General features: G+C 34.3%; 1 protein-coding gene across 3 annotated transcripts in view; it reads right to left on the reverse strand.

The window, feature by feature from the left end:
• LOC121378281 (myosin heavy chain, non-muscle-like) overlaps positions 1-21,569 on the reverse strand; it is a 70,632-nt gene that overhangs the window by 40,100 nt on the left and 8,963 nt on the right. For all 3 annotated transcript variants that reach the window (XM_041506376.1, XM_041506374.1, XM_041506375.1), the window contains exons 3-4: positions 7,472-7,499; positions 4,190-4,304 (exon numbers count right to left, since the gene is read on the reverse strand). In XM_041506376.1, coding sequence (XP_041362310.1) covers positions 4,190-4,304; positions 7,472-7,499 — 143 coding nt within the window. The remainder of the gene's footprint in view (positions 1-4,189; positions 4,305-7,471; positions 7,500-21,569) is intronic.

Here is a 21,569-nt window from a genome sequence, read left to right on the forward strand (position 1 = left end):
TGCCAATCAAACACTTTGGAACCATCATAAACCAAATACTCAACATTGATTTATGGCAAATGTCCGATGTTTGTTTTTCAGACATACTAAAGAGAAAACCCATCACTGGCTGCAGCAGCAGCAAGAATTTAATTTTTGTAAAACTGATACAATGTTTCTAAACAGAAAGAGTCCATTGCTGCCAAATAAAAAGGCAAATCAACTGACAGACCATCAGCTGCCAATCAAGCAGATTTAACGCATGTACAGCTACACTGTATCAAAGAATACAGCCCATTGACCAAATAGACTAAAATACCCAGAATATTAAACAGTTAAATATTTCAAGCTTCATATTCTGGCATTTCTGCTGAAGCAATCGTTTTACTTGAAGCGTTTGTTTTGCACAGGCCATTCCCAGATAGAAGTAATTTACTGCACTTGATAACATACCAGATGTAAAATAGTTTTTAAGTCTTCAAGCAAAAAATAATAATAATAAAAATGCAACAGTGATAGATATTTTGTATGTAGATACATTGTAATAAATCTGTGAGGTCAGTGTGTTAAGCATCAAATGTTTAGTGCTATTAAGTCAATTACATTTTCATTCTTTTTTCATCCATATCATGCTAGTGATTATAACAATGTTAGGGAATTTAATTTTGCATGCTCAGATAAATCAAAATAAAGTACATACATTTTTGTGCATGTTTATATTTACATTTTAAATAAAATAACAACAATGCTGTAAAATTTAAGTTATTACATAAATAATCTTATTTTTTCAGACACTCAGACCTCGCCGTTTAAGGGGAATCACTCTCATTCCCATGAGACAAGTCCTAGCAGTAACGTTTAACTCCCCTTAGCATGTGAATTTATATATCAATATGGTAATATTTTAAATGGTTCCCCACAATCCAAGTTAGGTGAACAATTAATCAATCTTCTACATTTTTTCCCCATTGAGGTCTGTATAATACCTAGTCATTTTGCACATTCATTATATATACAAGTTTCTAAAATGTAATATTAGTAAATTTACCGAGCAGTTGGCAATGAACAAGCTCCAATGTGGAAAAAAATATTCTAGAGCCAAGATATAATTTTTAGCCTCTTAATTTTTTTAGAAGTAAACTCATTATTATCCATGTTCTGTTTGTTACTTTTTTTTTTAGTAAAAAATAACAACAAATGTAAATGACTATATACAGAAAGTGGTTTTCTTCTTTGTGTGTGTGTGTGTGGGGGGGTTGTGGGGGTTTGTGGTTTGTGTGTGTGGGGTGTGTGGGTTATGTGTGTATGGGTGATTAAATCCTGCTACTGCAAAAAATTTATTTCCTTAATAATACAGGCATAGTAAAGGTACCAAATAAATGTTGCAAGGATTCCAAAGATGCTGAGCCAAAAATACAAAACTCTATAATTATAACATAAATATTCTATGAAAACAAAGGTTTACAGAATTCTGAGACCATACAAAGCACTGAAGCAAAATTAATATCGACTACTTTAGTTTTCTTTCTTTGGTGGTTTTCCTAAAGCACACCGCTATAATTCACAGCACAATAAAGGCACATACATTGTATGTTTACAGTCACAATGCTCCATCTGGATATACACTACATTTGTAATATAGTAGGAAAACAAAGTGAATGATTTTTTTAAAATGGCAAAAACTGTTTTTAAAATAAATATTTAAAGTATTTTTTCTTATTCAAACATAAGAAAATTACTAAAAAAACCCAACCTAAACAACATAAAACCAACTATTTTAAACGATTACTTTTTATGTATCTGAATATTCGATGACATAAATATGGAAAATACTTTATATATCATGATCACAACATACTCACATTGGAAAAAAAAACCCTTAAATGTTAATATTACAATTATGAACAGTTGTCAGGTTCAGCGTCACAACCAAAAAGTTGTAATGAATGGTTGACCAACTATATGATACATATTTACAATGCAGTACAAAACAGCTTCACAGGGTTTTCTAATACAATACAAAGGTGTTCTTTTCTCAGTCTATTCTCTAAGAAAATGTATTGGTATCAACATTCTTTCAGTTTAACATGAACAGATCAGACTGTTATAAATTGAACTTAATACATAGGAAAAATGGAATCCATTTCAAGTAAGATATATATTTTATTACAAATTTCACTGAGGAACTTGGACAGTGGGTGACAGTTGAAATGTGACCTATAAAACCCAACTGTCAACACCACTTAATAAATAAAGGAATAATATTGCACAATTACGGGATCTGTCAAAATGTGTCAATCAGCAATCATGAGTAATTAATTGTGTCCCTGTATTAAAATTATGCATGCCCCCAATAATTAAGTATCCAGCCCTATTTTCATTTTGAAGGAATCGCCTGCTATAGAAACGTTTGTCTTGCAACATGGCTGCAATGCATCCTATTATATTTCTCAGTAAGAAAAAAACTAAAATGGGTTATCAAGGAACATTTTGTTCAGTGTTATGTCATAATTCGCTGTGCAAGTTTCAGAGGTCGTTACACAATTTTAAAACATTAAACAGTAATTGCTAATCAATAACTGACTAAAGTATCGCTGATCAGGAATTTGAAAACAAAATGTTCCCTGGTTATACAAATTTTTGTGTCATAAGTTTTGATATTATGCAAATTTTAATTTGCAGGGGCCATTTTAGAATATATTTTACTGCAATTACACTTCTTTGTGGTCAACCTATATTCAACTTATAATCTGGACCAAATAAACATAATTTTAATGGGGTAAAAAGTCACCGTATTTATTTAAGAAAGGGAAAATTATTAATAAAATACGGGACTGAGTTTAAATAAGTTTTAATACAGTATTTATGGGGTTTTTTTTTTAGATATACGTTTAGTTTAATAAATAATAGTGCTGAAAACAAATGAAACAAGCTGTAATACAAAGCTAAACCACGCAGGCAAGCAGGCAAGCAAATATACCCATGCCAGTTCGACATGCCATGCATAATAAAACATAAGTCACTCAGTAATCCAAAAACATGCAAAATGTCTATGGATAAAAAAAATAAAAATATAAAAATTTGCTGGCAAGTAACTGTCAAGTGAAAACACTTTAACATGTTCTTCACCATTTACCATGGACTGTAACAAATGATATACATAATACATTTTTATTAGTTGCATCAAAGATGAAACTGATCATTAAACCGATTGAATCTTTACATTAGTTCAAAATTATCTGGATTCACGTAAGAATATGATACTGATATTTAAATCTACAAAGAGGTCAAAATATAACTTAAATTTATTTGCAACATTTGTAAATTTAATCTTTTAATTCATTGTATTCTTAAGTAATGCCCTCACATATATTTACAACAGACACTGAATTTTTTAATTTTTCATTATTGTAATTATGATTATCTCTACTCCATAATGAAAGGTCCAGAAAAAATTTCAACACCAGAAATCCATTCACCTGTCTCTTCAACTGGATATCAATATTTAATAGAGGATTCGTCACGAGTGTTTTTTAATACGGAAAATATCAACCAATTCTACATTAATCGGTATTTGTCGAGGCTCTGCCGAGACAAATATCGATTAACTAAACAAGGTTGATATTTTACATACTAAAACACACGAGTAATTAATTCTGTTTATCCTATAACACTTCTATAACAACATTTTCATTCGATATTTAGTAAATTACAGTATTAAAGTCATCTCCATCGGTAATATGACGTCATCACGATTAGCACAAATTAGTCTGACGTCAGCATTTTGACTAAATCTTATGAAAACGTTACACTCAGTTATACAGGTCTTGTTGGCTTGTAAACAAATAACCAATTCATAGCAACACATTATTACCTAGAGACCCCGCAAATTTGCATATAGCTTTCAATTTGCATACCATTATTAACCGGGTTAATACACTAAATTATCACATGGGTTTATGACATGGATATCATGCGTAAGTTATAGAATAATGGAGTTATTATCCTACATTGGTATGTCTATTTTACTAAATTTTGGTATGGAGCAAAGATAACACAATAACAGAAATTTAAGCCTCAAAAATAATTAACAAAACCACCAATACATTAAAAAAAAATTAATGACATTTTGCATTAGTGTATTTGAGTGACAAATAAATAGAGATACTGTTTGAAACCTGCAGCCAATATGAAGTCATGCTGGTCTTACCTGGACGTGAATGTTGGAGACAGAGGTTCGCTGACTCTTTGATGATGCAGCAACGTATGCCAAATACTGGATGACCTTTTTGGTGTTTTCCGTTTTACCAGCACCAGATTCTCCTCTAAAAGTAAACAAATATAGGACCAATCAATGATTAAATCAACAACAGCATAAGTTACAATGCTCAGTATATAAAATGAAGTAATAAATGACAACCCAGATAGCCCAGGTGACTGTCCAGGACAGCATGCATGAACCAAGCTTCTGAGAATTGAAAATGTACATAAACAAAAATTTATTAATCATGCAAAAATAAGTTGAGGTAATAGATTTAGTTTTTGCATGACCATGTAAATGATGTTCTAAATTTAATGTTTACCAAGAAACTGGGTTACATAAAACTTGGCTTGCGTGAGTAACTATCGTTCTTGCAATTGTTTGCAACTGTTGAACATTTAACAAAACTAAACTAAACCTGCCAACCAGGTCAGTGTACAGAAGCTGTTGCTGTCGGACCGACACAAATTACCATACACGTAGCTTACTAGTACTACTAGTGTGTTCCATTAATGTGTGGCAAGCACTTCAAAACATAGCTATCACTGATATTGGACACATATAGACATGCTTGTCAGATGATGTAGTAGATTAATCAGAGTTCCAATAATAGCACAATGCTAAACGTTTTGGCCAACTTCCAAAACACTACATTATTTTTATTCCTTGGACATGATCCATATGGTTTTAGCTACACAAGGTTTTATCAAACGAGTGATCACTTGCACTCTCCTCCACACTCACGTGGAAAGTTTTAATTGAGCAGCAAATTGATTTCTTTGTCATAAAAATTGTAATTTAAATTTTATTTAAAACTTCATGTGATTGCTTGCCTAGTATTTTTGCAGGAGAGTGATTTTCAGCTAGAATTCATTTTGCTTATGACCAAAACTGTTACATTGCAAAAATGTACTCTTAATATTTCCAGAACCTCTAAATGTATACTTAACAAATATGCTCACTGAATGAAAAATTTACGTTATATACATAAAGTGGACTGTCCAAACCCACATGTGTATAATCCAATGTAATCTCTGTCCCGTGAAGTTAATTTATCAATGTTAAACTCAAGCCAGATTGCAGATGCCAGATGTAAATTCAAGATTTCATTTCAGTTCAACTTATTTTCGTGTTTATATCCAACTAAGGTTTAAGCATGCTGTCCTGGGTACACACCTCAGCTATCTGGGCTGTCTGTCCAGGACAGTGAGTTAGTCGTTACTGATTAGAGAGAGAGAAGAGGGAGCTGTCTTTAAAACTTGCTCTGGGTAGGAGCCGGTACCAGGCTGCAAACCCTGCATCTACCAGCTGTATGTTCGATGGCTTAACCACAACACCACTAACCAGTAACAACTAACCCACTGTCCTGGACAGACAGCCAAGATAGCTGATGTCAGTGCCCAGGACAGCGTGCTTGAACCTTAATTGGATATAAGCACGAAAATAAGTTGAAACAAAATTGTAATTATGCTATTCAAAACAAGGCAATTACTCATGAGTGAGCTACAGTGTCCCACACCTTGTGATTGCTTATAATCAGTTCAACTTTAGGAAACATGACACAATGCACCTAAACTAAATTTGAGTTTCACTTTGTTTGTTACAGGCTCTTCTTGTGTTTGTTATCTTGAAATTGACTAGTTATTTATGGGCCTGTCAGGACTCTTGTTATTCCTGTATGACTGCATTTCATGTAAAAACTAAAGTTATCAGTTAAATAAACAAGCGTACATGGGGATGGGGGTGGGGACATAGCCCAGTGGTTGGTCTAGGGTTTTTCCCTAGCCAGTGCACCATGACTGGTATATCAAAGGCTGTGATATGTGCTATCCTGTCCTGGCTACACCCCCTCTCCCAGTTTAGACAGAATAGAAAAATATATCAGTCAATATGTGTCAAACTATGGTAAATGCAAAACTTAAGTGATGAGTAACATCAATATAAAAATTCAACAGTTATAGTTTAGACAGTCCACTGTATATAAATAATAATAAAGCTCAATTTATAACTTTTCTTTTAAATTATAAAATCAATTATGAGAATCATTTATTTTTCAGGACAAACACAGATAGTTCAAATGTGCACATCATTTTAAAACCAGTTTAATGACTACTACCAACATTCACCACACCAGAATACTAAATAGTCGAGTCAAAAAAAGAAAGAAAAAAGATTACTTAAATTGTATGACAAAGAGTTGCCCCTCGGACTGGTGGTTATACTTCTTAAATCCCCTTGCGCGTGCTGTAACCTCACCGTGGTGCAGGGGTGTAACATTATCTTTGAGAATGGCGAATACAGCACAAATTGAAATTTTGACTAAACGTCAGTATCTATCTGTGATACTTGTATTTTTGCATAGTTCTTTACATAGTTTTTATTTAAATCTTGAATTTTTATATTGATGTTGATCATCACCTTATTTGTTTGCATTACCATAGTTTGACACCCAATAGCCGATGTATTTTTCGTGCTGGGGTGTCGTTAAACATTCATTCATTCATTCCACTTCTTAAATGTTAAAATTTTCAGTTGCATTTGACTGACCAGAAAGAAATGTTTGGATATTGCACTATGAAATTGAATATTTACAATGTGCATGCTGAATGCAACCAGTCAATAGGGAGTACAGGGGGCCTCTCCCAGAAAGAAAATGGGTTAGGTTTAGGGTCAGTGTTAGGGTTAAGAAAATCATACAGTAATGATAAGAGTCATTAATATTGTCAAATGGTCAACTTAAGAAAATAAAATCTGCAAAACAATTTGGGTATGGTGCCATACCCATTTTATCCTCTGGCAGAAACCCTGCTGACAGACTAGTACTTTTTGGACCCTTGACTACTAAAAACGTATCAAAGAATTCTCAAGATGTTTTGCATGGCACAACAGTTACAATGTACTAAGTATGTATCATTTAACTTTATTCCTCACAGCAAAAATAATTTGCTCAATTTAACTCACCTTCTCTGCAATTTTGGGGGTTTTTTTTTAATTAAGTTTCTTTCAAAATATATGTTTGAATATTTTCTGTGTGCTACCTTCTAGGTAAAAGACATCATGCAATTACCCACACATATAACGAATATTCAGTGAGACAATACCCATTGTGATAAATGCATAACCCATGACATGAACATGTAATTAGCTTTAAAGCACCACTGAAAATTATAGATTCAGGCAGAAAGACAAGCTGTAACCATGGTCAAGTCAAGGCTGTGGCTGGTCACTTACGTGCAAAGGATCGACTGATCTTCTCGGTCTGAAAGGACAAAAACACAACCATATAATTCAAACAGTTTACAGAAAATTCAAATACTGAAACGTAAAAATTGCATGCCAGTTTTTATAAAATGGAACTTTCGCACAACTGATTAATTCGCACAACTGATTAGTAGGTTACATGTAGTTCCCTCAAAATAAGCTACAGTTTGCATAACCGATTATTAGGTTTCGTGGTATATCTCAATACACTACATGTAGTTCCCTCGAAATAAGCTGCAGTTCGGTTAACCGATTATTAGCTTTCGTGGTATATCTCAATACACTACATGTAGTTCCCTCGAAATAAGCTGCAGTTCGGTTAACCGATTATTAGGTTTCGTGGTATATCTCAGTACACTACATGTAGTTCCCTCGAAATAAGCTGCAGTTGGTTAACCGATTATTAGGTTTCGTGGTATATCTCAATAAACTACATGTAGTTCCCTCGAAATAAGCTGCAGTTCGGTTAACCGATTATTAGGTTTCGTGGTATATCTCAATACACTACATGTAGTTCCCTTGAAATAAGCTGCAGTTCGGTTAACCGATTATTAGGTTTCGTGGTATATCTCAGTACACTACATGTAGTTCCCTTGAAATAAGCTGCAGTTCGGTTAACCAATTATTAGGTTTCGTGGTATATCTCAATACACTACATGTAGTTCCCTTGAAATAAGCTGCAGTTCGGTTAACCGATTATTAGGTTTCGTGGTATATCTCAGTACTCTACATGTAGTTTTAAAATTTCAACCAGGAGGATTGTATTAAAGGATTGTACTTAACATCGAAATTTGCAGTCAGAACTTATTTCCCTTACTGAAAGGACAGCACATACCATGGTCACTGAAATATCAGTTATGTGGCATTGATTGAGACAGGAAAAGCCCAATCAGAGAATCGGTCCAATGAGGGGATTTGATCCATTGACGCAAGCACCTCAGGTGAGCACACTACTGACTGAGCTAGATACTGCCCCTGTTAGTATGCCTACATGTACGTACACGTAATAGATTGCTGCCTGCATTTTGTTAATTTAATTTACCACACTGGAAGATTAATATTTAAAAGCCGATAAAATTAGGCATTACAAAGTTTTCAATGACCTATTTTACTATGTTCTATTTTGTTTTTCCTGGTACAGGTAACATACACAAACAATGTAGGCCTATCACACAAAGATAAAGGCAATCATTTCCCTGACCTGCCTAATGCAGACAGAAAAACCTCCTACTGAAACGAGTGCCTATCACTAGAACAATGGAGCAGTCATATGGTCCACATGCTCTTCATAAACTACATGTTGAATACACTCACCAGTGTCCTACTGTCTTAGAGCTGACCATGTCAGCATGTTCGCAGACAACACGCAGCTGTGAGAATGCATATTTAAATAAAAAGCACTTTAACCTGACTATATTTATGAGCTACATGTACATCCATTTAATATTGTTTTGAACTATTTTTATGTGTCTGTCCATCTATCTGTGTCACAGTAAGACATGCATTAACCGTGTGGAATTTAGGACAGATAAAAACACATGACATCTGGACAGGGGTAGGCCTTTGTAACGGAATGGTGAATAAAAAAATAAAAATAAATAAGACAATAAAAGTCTGCGGCGGAAAACCCCCAAAACAAAAACAACCCACATGACATATTAAAATTTTTAAAGCTGATTAATGGAAGAAAATAACCAGTTTATAACCGATTACAGTTCAAACACACTGACACCAGCACACCATTGTTAATAAATTGTCTGTGCTGCTGTTTCTGGGTTAGTGTCAAAGGAATTTCTCTAGCACTACATAGCTAGTCTTGTTACCAGTTAGCAGCAAGTTGTGTTCGAAATAAGCACAAGTAAAAATCTATTCGGACAAGCAAAATGTGCCTCTGTGGTTGTCCAGTGGACAAGTAAAAAATTTCAATGCATTTTCATTTTGAGCAATCACAAACATCATCCTGGTACTTGAATAAAACAATCTGTTTATTTGGACAAGTGAAAATATTGGCAGACAAATAGATTTCTAGATGTATTTGTCCAATGGACTAGTAAATTGTCTTGCTTATTTCTATCATTGGCAAGGGATCTTTCATATTCAAATACAGAAAAGCACACTATACAGTTGTGAAATACATACGTGTACCAGTTACATAATACCAAAATGATCAATATAGAATAACCCTTCACCTTAAAATAGTCAAAAACTTTTAGTAAACACTGGGATAATTGTGTACTCCAGATGCCAGGAAATCGTGCTGCTGGCTATGATGAGTTACAAATGGCCCCTTGCCTTTCAACCACTCTAGAAATCTCAGGCACTTAGTACTTTCAAGCAAAGCATGTGGTGATTGATACTTTAAAAAGTGTTTATACCCCACTCCTATCAACCCTCAGAAATAGCCCCCCATAGGCCTGCATTGTGGTCTAGACAGTGTAAAATGATAGCAGGCTACCATGTACATGTACATATCATTTTCATGTAGTTTGCTTATTTAAGCTGCATAGTCAATTAAGTACCAGGATTGTATACATGCACAGGAATATTTTAATGGTTAGGCTGTTTAAAAATCAGAGAAGAAAGATACACCATTTTATTTTCAAACTATATAGTATACACTGTGAAATAAAACTAACAAACTATAATGGAAAAAGCATACCAGTGTAGTGCTAATTAAAATCTACATACAGTGATACACCCAGTAAATTATTCCTTGCTACTGTAATTCTATAATTAAACACCTACTCATAATACTAAAACTGACAATGGCTATTATTTGATATTTTTATCCCACCTGATCTTGTCTAATCGTTTGAAAGGTAACTACATCTATTGAAAGTTCAAGTATGGACCTTCTAACCATACGGGTATCATATCCATAGTAGGGACTACCATGACATTAAAAATGCATTGTACTGAGCAATAATGAGCAATTAGGCCAATGGTTTTAACACTGGTAAGTAATGGGTTTATAACATAATACTAACATACAGAGAATGATTGATACCCACACCTACTTCTCTCTCTCACTAACTATTAACCCCTCATGAACCATTAACCTCTGTCTTGAAAAACACGCTCAGACAAGCATGAGAATACATTTAAATGCTGGAATAAATACAACAGACATTTTACTACATACACAAAACTGTTGTGTTGATAAAGATTTACTGCAGACAAGCGCACTGCTGTGTAGTAGGTCCTACTATTAGTAGCAGCAGTAGACAACACTACATGACATAACTGCTAAGTAGTAGCCAAGCCGATTAAAGAGGTGGTGGGTATTAAGTATTAGTGAAACAGCCACATTGCCATTGTCAGGTAATTGCCAGTTTAGAAGGCCGCTGATAGCCAGTGACCCCAATACACAGTGAGTCACGCTAGTATCGCTGGCCCCAGACACAAGGATGTTCCGATGCTGCATGCTGGCTGACTCACAGCGCAAGGTGACTTCTACACAGTGTACAACAACAACCCACTACTTTATCGCTTCACTGCACTTGTTTTGTCAGAGCACATTTTGACAGTAAATTTTATGCTACCCATACACCTTGAAAGAAGAAAAACAAAAAGGATAGCCAAGCAAACAAAGACTGGCAATAAGTAATGTCAATGGCCATAAAATAAAATAAACCAGAGGCATGACACAATAAGCAAGATTAAAAACTTTTTAGACTTGAAATGAAAAAGTTAAACTTGAAATAAGAACACAATTACTAATGTTTAAAAAGGGCTGTTTGTTACCCAAAGCTCTACACCAACAATAGAACATGTATTTATAAATGTGAGTCAGTCAAGATGTCATACTCTACTGTAGAATACTTTATTTTCGTAGGATCAAATTTTCGCGATTTAATGAAAATGGGTCAATTCGCGAACATTTATTTTCGCGAATCTCCCAACCATCATCAATAAAAAAACGAAGTACAGATGTCAATAATTTTGTTTTAAAAAACGGAACTTAGTTTTGCCGGTTGTTACACTAATCTGTAGAACTAATCCTACATGTACACACAAGTGCTATACACATAAAACAATAGTTTTCATGCTTTAACCAATCAAGACTTTATTGTCCTTATAATTGTTATAAAAACAAAAACCGAAAACAAACGAAACGAAATTTGAAGGCACAAGCTACTAGTACTCAGTAACTTAAGTTTGATTGAAACAATATTTATTGCCGTCAAAATACTAGTTCAAAACGGTTTGTGATTGGCTAACAGGCCAAAAATAAAAATAAAATTGTGAAACATCTGAACATAGCCCAGTCCGGATTTTTTCACTTCCACATTTTTAATATACTGTGATAATGCATGTTTACTTCCGTCCTTGAACACGTGTAGACTCTGTCCAATGAACTGATCGCTAGCACATGTGAAGGAAAACAGCATAAAGATTGTTAGTGTTAGTATTGTTTTATTATCATGTATGTACTTACAATCGTGTTCTTGATTTAAAGTTTTAAACAGCTTTTGTGTGTTGTGGTTTGTTCTGTGACAGGAGGGAGCACCGCTTTGTTACTACTAGCCTTGTACATCGGAAACTAATGTGGTATAGTTGAATGAGACTACATACTTTTATTTTATATTTGTCGGCCTTTATAAAAAGTTTATTTTCGCGTGGAATATATTTTCACGAATTTCATTCACACGCGAAAAACACGAAAATAAATTCCACGCGAAAATAAAGTATTATACAATATATGATCAATTCTCCTCAGTGAACCCATACCATTATTTCTCATTACAGCTAATGCTCAACATCTAGTTACCAAAAGTTACAGTATGTGCTGAGTTGTGGCAGAAAATTACATATAAATGTCTCATTGCTAATTGGTAAGAATATCTTAATGGCAGAAGTCAATTTCCTTTCTAAAACTTTTACTAAGTGTAGCAAAATTACAATAGTATTAGATTCTGATTACACAAATATTCTTTTCTTTTACTCAATTTACACGCACATACAAACACATACATGTGTAACTACATCTATATGTATCGTGTATGTTATAGTTTAAGATTAAACTGGGGGAATTTAGTTTCTATCTATGAATCAGAGATAAATGAAGAATGTGTGTATAAATAGCCATGTTCCCAAAGTCTGAAAGCCATATAGTAATAGCATATCACTGTAGAGACTCTAGAATCAATTAGGCTGATTGCTTTCTGGAATGTGCAGGGAGGGCTTGCAAACTGAGATAGTGTTATCTCTAGAGATTAGGGAAAGTGAGGAAGGAAGACTTTAGATCAGACCACTCAAAGCCTTGTACTGTATCTCACTCTCTGTAAACTTGATACACTTATGTCAACACACATCTGACGAACAGCAAACTTTAATTTCAATCTCATGTCGTAAAAGTTTGTCAGTCTGCCATCAGATTTTAATTTTTGTCAATACCTTTTTTTTTCTAGACAAACAAAAAAAGAAAAATTTAGCTAAAAGTGATCCATGGAGACAATATTTAAAGACTTATGTTGTTAAAAAATAAATAAATATATATATATAAATATTTAATGTTTCTGCATAATTACATTACAAGAATTAAACAAAAGAATAACATATTGTAACATGCATAAAAATAAGAAATAAAATATGACAACATCTATAATCTAATTAGACTGGTATCAGGCATTAACTAATGAACAGTTATCAGACCAATGCATGTGGCACATGTATATAACAAGAAAATCTATTACTAATTTAGAAAAGCTATTACTAAGTTATAATTGCTTGTCTAGGGAGAAAAAATCCCTTCTACCTTAGTCAATGTAGGTCACAATGATACTTGGATAATGCTAAGAATGTGAAGCAAAGCATGACATACAAGCAATACCAATGACTGCCTTAGACTTGATGCAGGTCATGATGAGGTGGCAGGTTATTGTGAAGGTTGTAGAAGATTATACAACTGAAACTTTGATATAACAGGTACAACCACTACCAAAATTTATTTTTAAAGCACTTTACATGTTTAAGAACAGGTATAATACCGTACCACTTTAAAAATGCTACACTCATTGTATTAAATTACCAATTTCATATTTTTTATTTAATAAACATAAAATCAATTACATATGACCAAAACGTAAAGTGTAGTGTTTCTCAAGTGACCAACAGTGATCTTAAATGGGCAAAAAACAAATATTATTATTATTCATATGCAAAAATATGGAGTATAAATATTTTTTTAATGAAGGTATATACATTTTTAGGTTAGCACGTACAGTATTGCAATTATACTTTTCTTCTTTCTGGGGGGGGGGGGGGGGAGAGGAGGAGAGAGAAGGAGAGGAGAGAGAGAGAGAGGGGAGTTTGACAAGTTTAATATTTAACACATTTGAAATACATCAGTTTAACTGGGTTACTAATGTAATATTCTAATGCTTTTATTTTTTGCTTTTTTTTAATAATAATACTAAAACCCAAATGAATGAAACAAGTCTATGTATAATGCACAAGGTGCAAAATGCATTCTTAGCATAACATGTGGCTTGGTATTTAAACAAGCCTCATTCCATTTCTGTTACACCACAGTTATTCACATGCATCGAGTTAGAAAGTGACAGTTCCCTTGATTGTTTGCAAACATCTTGTTAACTTTGGACAGGTATTTAACTGTTAAAGGAACTACAAACAATAGCTTTTCATGATAAAATTGTTACTTGGCCATGTAATCAAATCCATCATTGAACGTATTCAACTTTTACTGTAGTTGTCAAGCTAATTATTACTCATAAGTACGAATGCCCAGAGGGGACAGGGAGTTCTGGTATTATGTATGAAGAGTGTACAGGGTAAAACGTGGTTTGCATATGCAGTGTTTTATAAAAGAAAGCCTACTGAATTCAGTGGATAAATGCAGCAGTGTTATACTGAATGTCAAATATAACGTAATGGGTTTTTTAATTCAGCAGCATGTTACAAAGATGTATGTGTGTGTGTGTATGTGTGTCTGTCTGTATGTGTGTCTGTCTGCATGGTGTGTGAATATGTGTGTGTGATACCCAATAGGGATGGCACAATTCATCACAGTTAAGAAAATCTTTGTTTTTATGCCCCGTTTTCCAGTTTGCATATGTATTGGTACTCAATTACCTTTACTAAGCAACAAGAGCAACTTGTCAATTCCTGTGTATCATGACATCAGCTACTGGATGTACATTTGTAATGCTGATATATAGTCTTTAATTAATGGAAGGAAATGTTTAATTTAACGATGCACTCAACACATTTTATGTACAGTTATATGGTGTCAGACATATAGTTAAGGACCACAGATATTGGGAGACGAAACCCAGTGACACAACTTCATGGGCTACTCTTTTCGATTAGCAGCAAGGGATCTTTTATATGCACTATTCCGCACAGGATAGCACATACCACGGCCTTTGATATACCAGTCGTCGTACACTGGATGGAACGAGAAATACTCAACTAATGGAGTGTACTTGATCTCTGGTACAGATTTGCAATAAAGCTAGAGAATGTGTAAGCTTTTTTACTGATGCCATTCAAGAGAAACATGCAGTAATAATGTGCTTTTTAAAAGCATTTTCCATTCTAAATGATGGATCATAAGCTAGAAGAACTGGAAATAAGAAGGAACATATTTTGATTCGCTTTGTGAGGGATGATACCCAACAGTATTACTGGGTAGCATTGCAAAATATTGAGGAATATGGGAATTGTAATGCATTAAATTTAAAGCGAGCCATAGATTTATTTTTTTAAAATCAAACTTAACATTCCTTTAGAACTATTCAGCAAACTGCTGATACTTGCAACTGCAGATGTAGCTAATGAGAAAATGAGGAAATATAGAGGACTTCTGGCAAAACAGAAAAATGATGTGGACACCACTGGAGCACATTGATTAATTAATCATTGGCTATTTGATGTCAAACATTTGGTAACTCTGACAAGTAGTCATCAGAGGAAACCTGCTGCATTTTTCTTAATGGAATCTTTTATATGCACCATCCTATAGACAGGATAGCACATACCACAGCCTTTGATATACCAGTCATGGTACACTGGCTAGAATGAGAAATAGCTAAACTGACGGAGATCAATCACAGACCGACCGTGCATAAGGCAAGCACTTTACCACTCGGCTACGTCTCACCCTTAAAACCAGAAATAAAAATATGTTGAGTGAATCACTAAGTAAAACATCGCTTTCTTTTCTTTACTAAACATTTTTGCTAGCCAAATCACTTGCCTAGAACTTACGAGGAGAGTGATTTGCCACTCGGCTGATATTTTTAAACGTGAAGAACTGACATTTTTACACGCACTGAAAAACCTATTAATTACATAAATGATTGATGCCTACATTTTAAATTTCAAAACTGATATGAAAGCAAGGTAACAGTAAACAAGATCTGGAAAGTGTATTGTGTTTGTAGTAAACTGAAACAGGTGACCTTCCTGGTCTCCCTGACCAGCACTTCAGGTACCTGTCATTTAACCTTCTGACTACTGCAGGCGAGATATCTCGCCCGACGTCACATCAGTCGATATACTGTACACTGTATACAGTGCATTCCCCAATTCATATTTCCTGCTGTTTTGCACACGACACTCACTGGAAACGGAAATATAATTAAAGATTTTTTTTTTTTTTTTCAAAATGGTGGTTTTTGTTTTGATTTTTTCAATTGAAAATACCTTGAAATTTTGAATAATGGACATAAATACTGGACAGCTAGCCACAAATGCCCGTACGTAAACGCAACTTTTTAGATTTTTTGCCTAATTTTAATCACCATTAGCTGATCTAAAATAATAAAAATTAAAAAAAAAGACACGAAAATAATACTTACCGATTCATATATGAACTTTATTTCATGTATTTATGAAACATTTAAGTGAATATATGTGAGTAAAAATTATAAACGTGTACCCACTCAACGTGGTTTTTGTTAAAAATTAATCCAGTAGTCTAAAGGTTAATTACAGTATTAATTACTTCCTGTTAGGCAGGAAAAAAACCTCCAAAAACAGTCATGTCTCTGGTCAGACCAAAGTTCCAGAATTGATGCAGGGTTTTTTTTTCCTTTCAAAAGCATGGATTGCACAGAAAAGGTGGGTATATTTGATACTGAGATAAGGGGTATATTTAAACTGAAATCAGAATGCACATCCTAGTTCATGCGCTATGTCATTTTGGCTCCAAATGCAGTTTTACATCATAAACAAAATGTTTCCAGAGTTATCCTGTGGTAAAGATACGTAGCTACAGACTGTTTTGGTTTTAGACACTTTTATAACAACCTTGGATACGTACACTGCATGTAAAAAAAATATATGTTTTCTAAACAAACCAGACTACCAATCTACAAGTTACTGCTATTATTGTAAATGTAGGCACATCATTGTAAGAAATTTTAAAAGGATGTAACATTTCTAACCAATTTAGTGGTGGGTCGGTTGGCATTTTATTTTTATATTTTATTTAAATACAGTATAATAAAAAGAAATTTTAAAAAGATTTTTTTTTTAAAGTTACTTTTGTTGCGAGGTTAGAGTGAACAATACTTTTTTTTAGATTTAGTAGAAACTTATAAAAATTTATTTTAATTTTTTATGTTGTACAAATGTGCCAAGCTATTAAAATAGACATTAAATAACAGACATGAGCCAGAAATGAAAAAAGGAGGAAAAAACAACTCATACCTGATAAGAAGTTATTCTGGGTGTGCTACATGTAACATAAAAGCAGAGAGAAGCCAGAGGTGTTATTTACACTTAAAGGACTGAATGGCCTGACTGCCATGGGTTGTGAATGAACGTATACAGTCGCCATTTTAATGAGCTGTAAACCAAAAAGCAGCTCAACACAGATCATGAATCAAATCAGATATATGAACCAGCATCTGCAACAATCATTTGGCAAAAACCTATCAACCCATTACAGTGACAAAACAGTATAAATCTATTACACTGTACATGCAACAAACCAAAAACAAACAGACCGTATAACGTAGAATCAAAAGAAAGTTGTCTACAAATAATTCTGGCCTTGGATTTGGAGGTAAAGTCTTTAAAAAGTGTAGCTTATATCTCAAGTGACTCACACAATAAAAAAACAAGCACTTAAAGCAGGCAATTTTACAACAAAAAACACAACATATTTCAAAAATTAGTCCTCAAATGCCAGGCACCACCAGAAGCTAGGTAACCATTTTCAGTTTTCACCAATCCCATCAGCACACTGGGCTACTTTAAATTCCACCCATAAGCAAGGCTCAAATTAAATTGTTGGCTGCATTTTCATTTCGAGATAGCAAGCATGGAAGGGTCCACATGTCCCTCGCTCCTTCTTTTGCTACTGATCAGACTGCCAACTGCTTTCATTTTTGGAAAACATGTCCCTGGGTTGAAAATTAACATGAAAACCAAGGTTGCCAGCAGGGCCAGTTGAAAAAAAATCTTACTGGCCCTTCTCAAATTCAACTAGCCCTCCAATTATCACATTGGAATTTAACTTCACAGTTAAAATTAAACGAATGAATGAATGGTTAACGACACCCCAGCACGAAAAATACATCGGCTATTGGGTGTCAAACTATGCAGTTAAAATTAAAACTAGAATGTTTTTTGTTGAATAATAACCGTTTGTGTTAAAGAAAACCGATGAATTGACATTTAACTTCCTGATGAATAAAGTAAAAATTCTTATAAAAACATGTTATTAAGTTTTAAACCCGTACCAACTAAAAAAAAAATTGAAAAAGAAATCCAGTATAAATAAACATGTTTCTTTACAAAGTACCATTAAATTAAACATATTAAATCTCATTTTTAAAGGGTAAAAGATAATGCAGTACAGACAAAAGGTAGAACTGTGCATGCTTTAATAAACTAGTCTGGGTATGGCAGTCCTCTTTGTGCCGATGCAAGAGGGATGGTATAAACTGTGGTGATACAAGGAGGTTGAAATTCCCAGCAAATGATTTCCTCGGAAGAAGCTGTTCTCCTAGATAGAGATCCATGAAATCATCCACTATTTTGCCAAATGCCCATTGACTGCTTTGTGCAGAGATACGGCCCTGATCATGTATTATGGTCATGTCATTCAGATTACCTTGGATGTTCCATCAAATGCCTTAAAACTTGTATCATAAAATAAAAAAAGAGAGTTAAAGAATTTTTTTTTTTAATTTACACTGCACGTTCGCCCCAGCATAGACACAGTGTGTTTTGTCACATTCGATTCGGTATCAGTATATTTCTTTTTTTAACTAGTACCATACTTGCCATACACTAAAATCTATGGTCACCCAATGGACTACCTTTGTAAAATTCTTAGTCACCCTTAGCCAATAAATGTGACACGGTGCTGCAAATAAGCAAATTTAAGCCTCCCTCCTTTTTAAAAACATCGTCCTCTCAAAAGTTTGAGGGAGAAGGAAATGTTTCATTTAACGAAGCACTCTTAAAGCCGCACACCCTAGTTCCATCCAGCGAAAATAAATTATAATTTGGTTAATCTACAAACCTGTAACACACTTAGATCACGTTTTTATCAAATGGAGTGAAAAAGCAGCTTTTATATCGATAAATACCATGGGAATCCCCATGTCCCAATTGCTTGAAATAATTTTGAAAGTTAGTATTCTGATGTCACCGGTAGATGTCGCTCAAGCACAACAATGCCTACGTCACGACAAATTTCACAGACTTGGGGTGCGTTCGTTTCACCTCTCCTGGACATGTTCCAACTGTTCTGTCCTGGTTGTATCCCCTCTCCAGATATCGTAAGACTTAGCAAAATTATTGGTTTTAAGGGTTTGTAACGTTTTGTATTGAGACACTTACTTGTCTGAACTTTATTGTTACTGAAAATGTTCACGAATTGTGAAGAAAAATCTCACAAATGAACAACAAGCAAACGACAACAAATCGGATGTTGATTGCGCGAACTGTGCACGAGAAAACAAACCGAACAAAAAATGATAACGGTCACATGGTATACCAACGTCTGTGACGTTTACACAGGAAGATTCGCTCTAAAAATAGATTGGACCTCGCTTGCTTAACGGTTTTTTCTCGAGTGCACGCGGCATTTTAAGAAATACAAAAAATGCATTTCGTGGTTTTACAAACATCAGGATTACCAAAAAGCACTTCAGGTGAATGGAAATGTGTATTCTAAATAATAAAATGTAAGTAAAGTGCAATTTTATTTGTGAAAAATGGGGTTTAATAGCGAAAAACAACGCCGTAATGGTTAACAAATAAACGTAACTAGGGTGTGTCCCTTTAACATTTTTATTTACGGTTATATGGTGTCAGACATATGATTAAGGACCACACAGATATTGAGAGAGGAAACCCACTATCGCCACTTCATAGGCTAATCTTTTCGATTAGCAGCATGGGGTCTTTTATATGCACAATCCCAGACAGGATAGTACATACCACAGCCTTTTTACACCAGTTGTAGAGCACTGGCTGGAATGAAAAATATCCCTATGGGCCCACCAATGGTGATAAAAATATTGCCACAGTATCAATAAACCACACTTGTCCCCACCCCCCCCCCCCACCCACCCATGCACAGTGATTTAAAAAACCCCAAAATATTCAGTAATTAAGGAAATTAATTACGAAATACTCCCGTCATATGGTTACTATGAAAACAGACTGCAACAACATGTTCACAGGACACAATATTCCATGTGAATCATCATTCTGTTTGTGCGTCAGTTTCGCAAAGTTTATCAAATTCATGCAAACCACCAATGGGTGAATTGTTTGGTGGCTAACAATGTTGCTTAGCAACTACAGCAGGCCTTGTCATTTAAAAGATGCAGGCAGGTTGTTTTCAGCCTGCCTAGATAATCTCTTTACAGGTTGGGCAGGCTGTTTTTGCCCGACCAAGAACAATTCAGTTTGGGTAGATCTCCCCCAAAATATTCTGAGTTGAACAACTGATACAAAAGTACTTCTGTAGGCGGAAAACTTATTTCGTGTGGCAATGGTGGGCAGGAGCCTGCCTTAAAACCCAAGGCTTGCACAGTTTAGATATCTGGTAGCCCTGCTTTCTACAAGTAAATTATGACAAATTCCTAACCCGGTCTTTGCAAAATAATCCAATTGATTTTATTTTGGGGGTCAACCATAATTTTCCCTTTTCTTTGTTTTAATTCTTAGTGAACCACAAGCAGGAAAGGTATTGTAAAAAGAAAATGTAACACATGGTTTTTTTTAAAGATGGCCTAATAATGGTACTAAATGGCTAACTGTGGACCCTTTTTTCTTTCTTTTTAAAAACTTATTGCATTATATTTTTGACCCTAGAATTTCTTGTGTATCAATATGTTTCCATTGTCTGTAAAGACCACAACAAGATGTGCCCATACAATCTACACAAATCCAAAGATGTTTGTCTTACAAGACAAAGAACAAACTCCAGCTGGCAAATATTACAGCAGGCAATAAGCTTACTCTTCCCATGAGGCCTGCACAGATTTAACTGCCACAACAAAGTTAGACATACATAGGAAAAGTCTGCTGAAGTAATGGCCCATAGGAAATGTTATTAAAGAAGCATTAAATTGTTAATTTTTTCTAACGAGTTTTATGTAGATTGAAACGTTTTTTAATGGACAACTTTTGAGGTTAAAAACTGTTCTACTTATCGTGCCACTGAAGTATACATGTCTCTAAACCCTCAGCTACTAGTATCTATATTTTTAAATACACAGACACTGTCATCTACAAAAGGAATGGGATAAAGGATACACTAAGAATCAATGTTATTCAGTGTTTTTATATCCATACAAATATTTAAAAAAAACTTATTATTAAAGCTGGCACATGTCAGTAAGTACTATTAAGAATATGAACAAATAAATAATTCAAATGCTCAGAAGCTGTTTTCGGCTCCAGGTGTGAAAGCTTCATCTCTAAAATGCCACACAAAAGATACTGCATTTTTAGTCAAAAGAAAGTCATGAGCTTGTCAGACTGGTAAGTCACTATAAATAATTGATTAAGAAGAAAACATGCTACAGGGTATGCACTTGGGATTTTTTTTTGACTGGCCAATTGGGCCACT

The sequence above is a fragment of the Gigantopelta aegis genome, chromosome 8 (assembly GCF_016097555.1).
Source record: "Gigantopelta aegis isolate Gae_Host chromosome 8, Gae_host_genome, whole genome shotgun sequence".
Classification (NCBI taxonomy): Eukaryota; Metazoa; Mollusca; class Gastropoda; order Neomphalida; family Peltospiridae; genus Gigantopelta; species Gigantopelta aegis.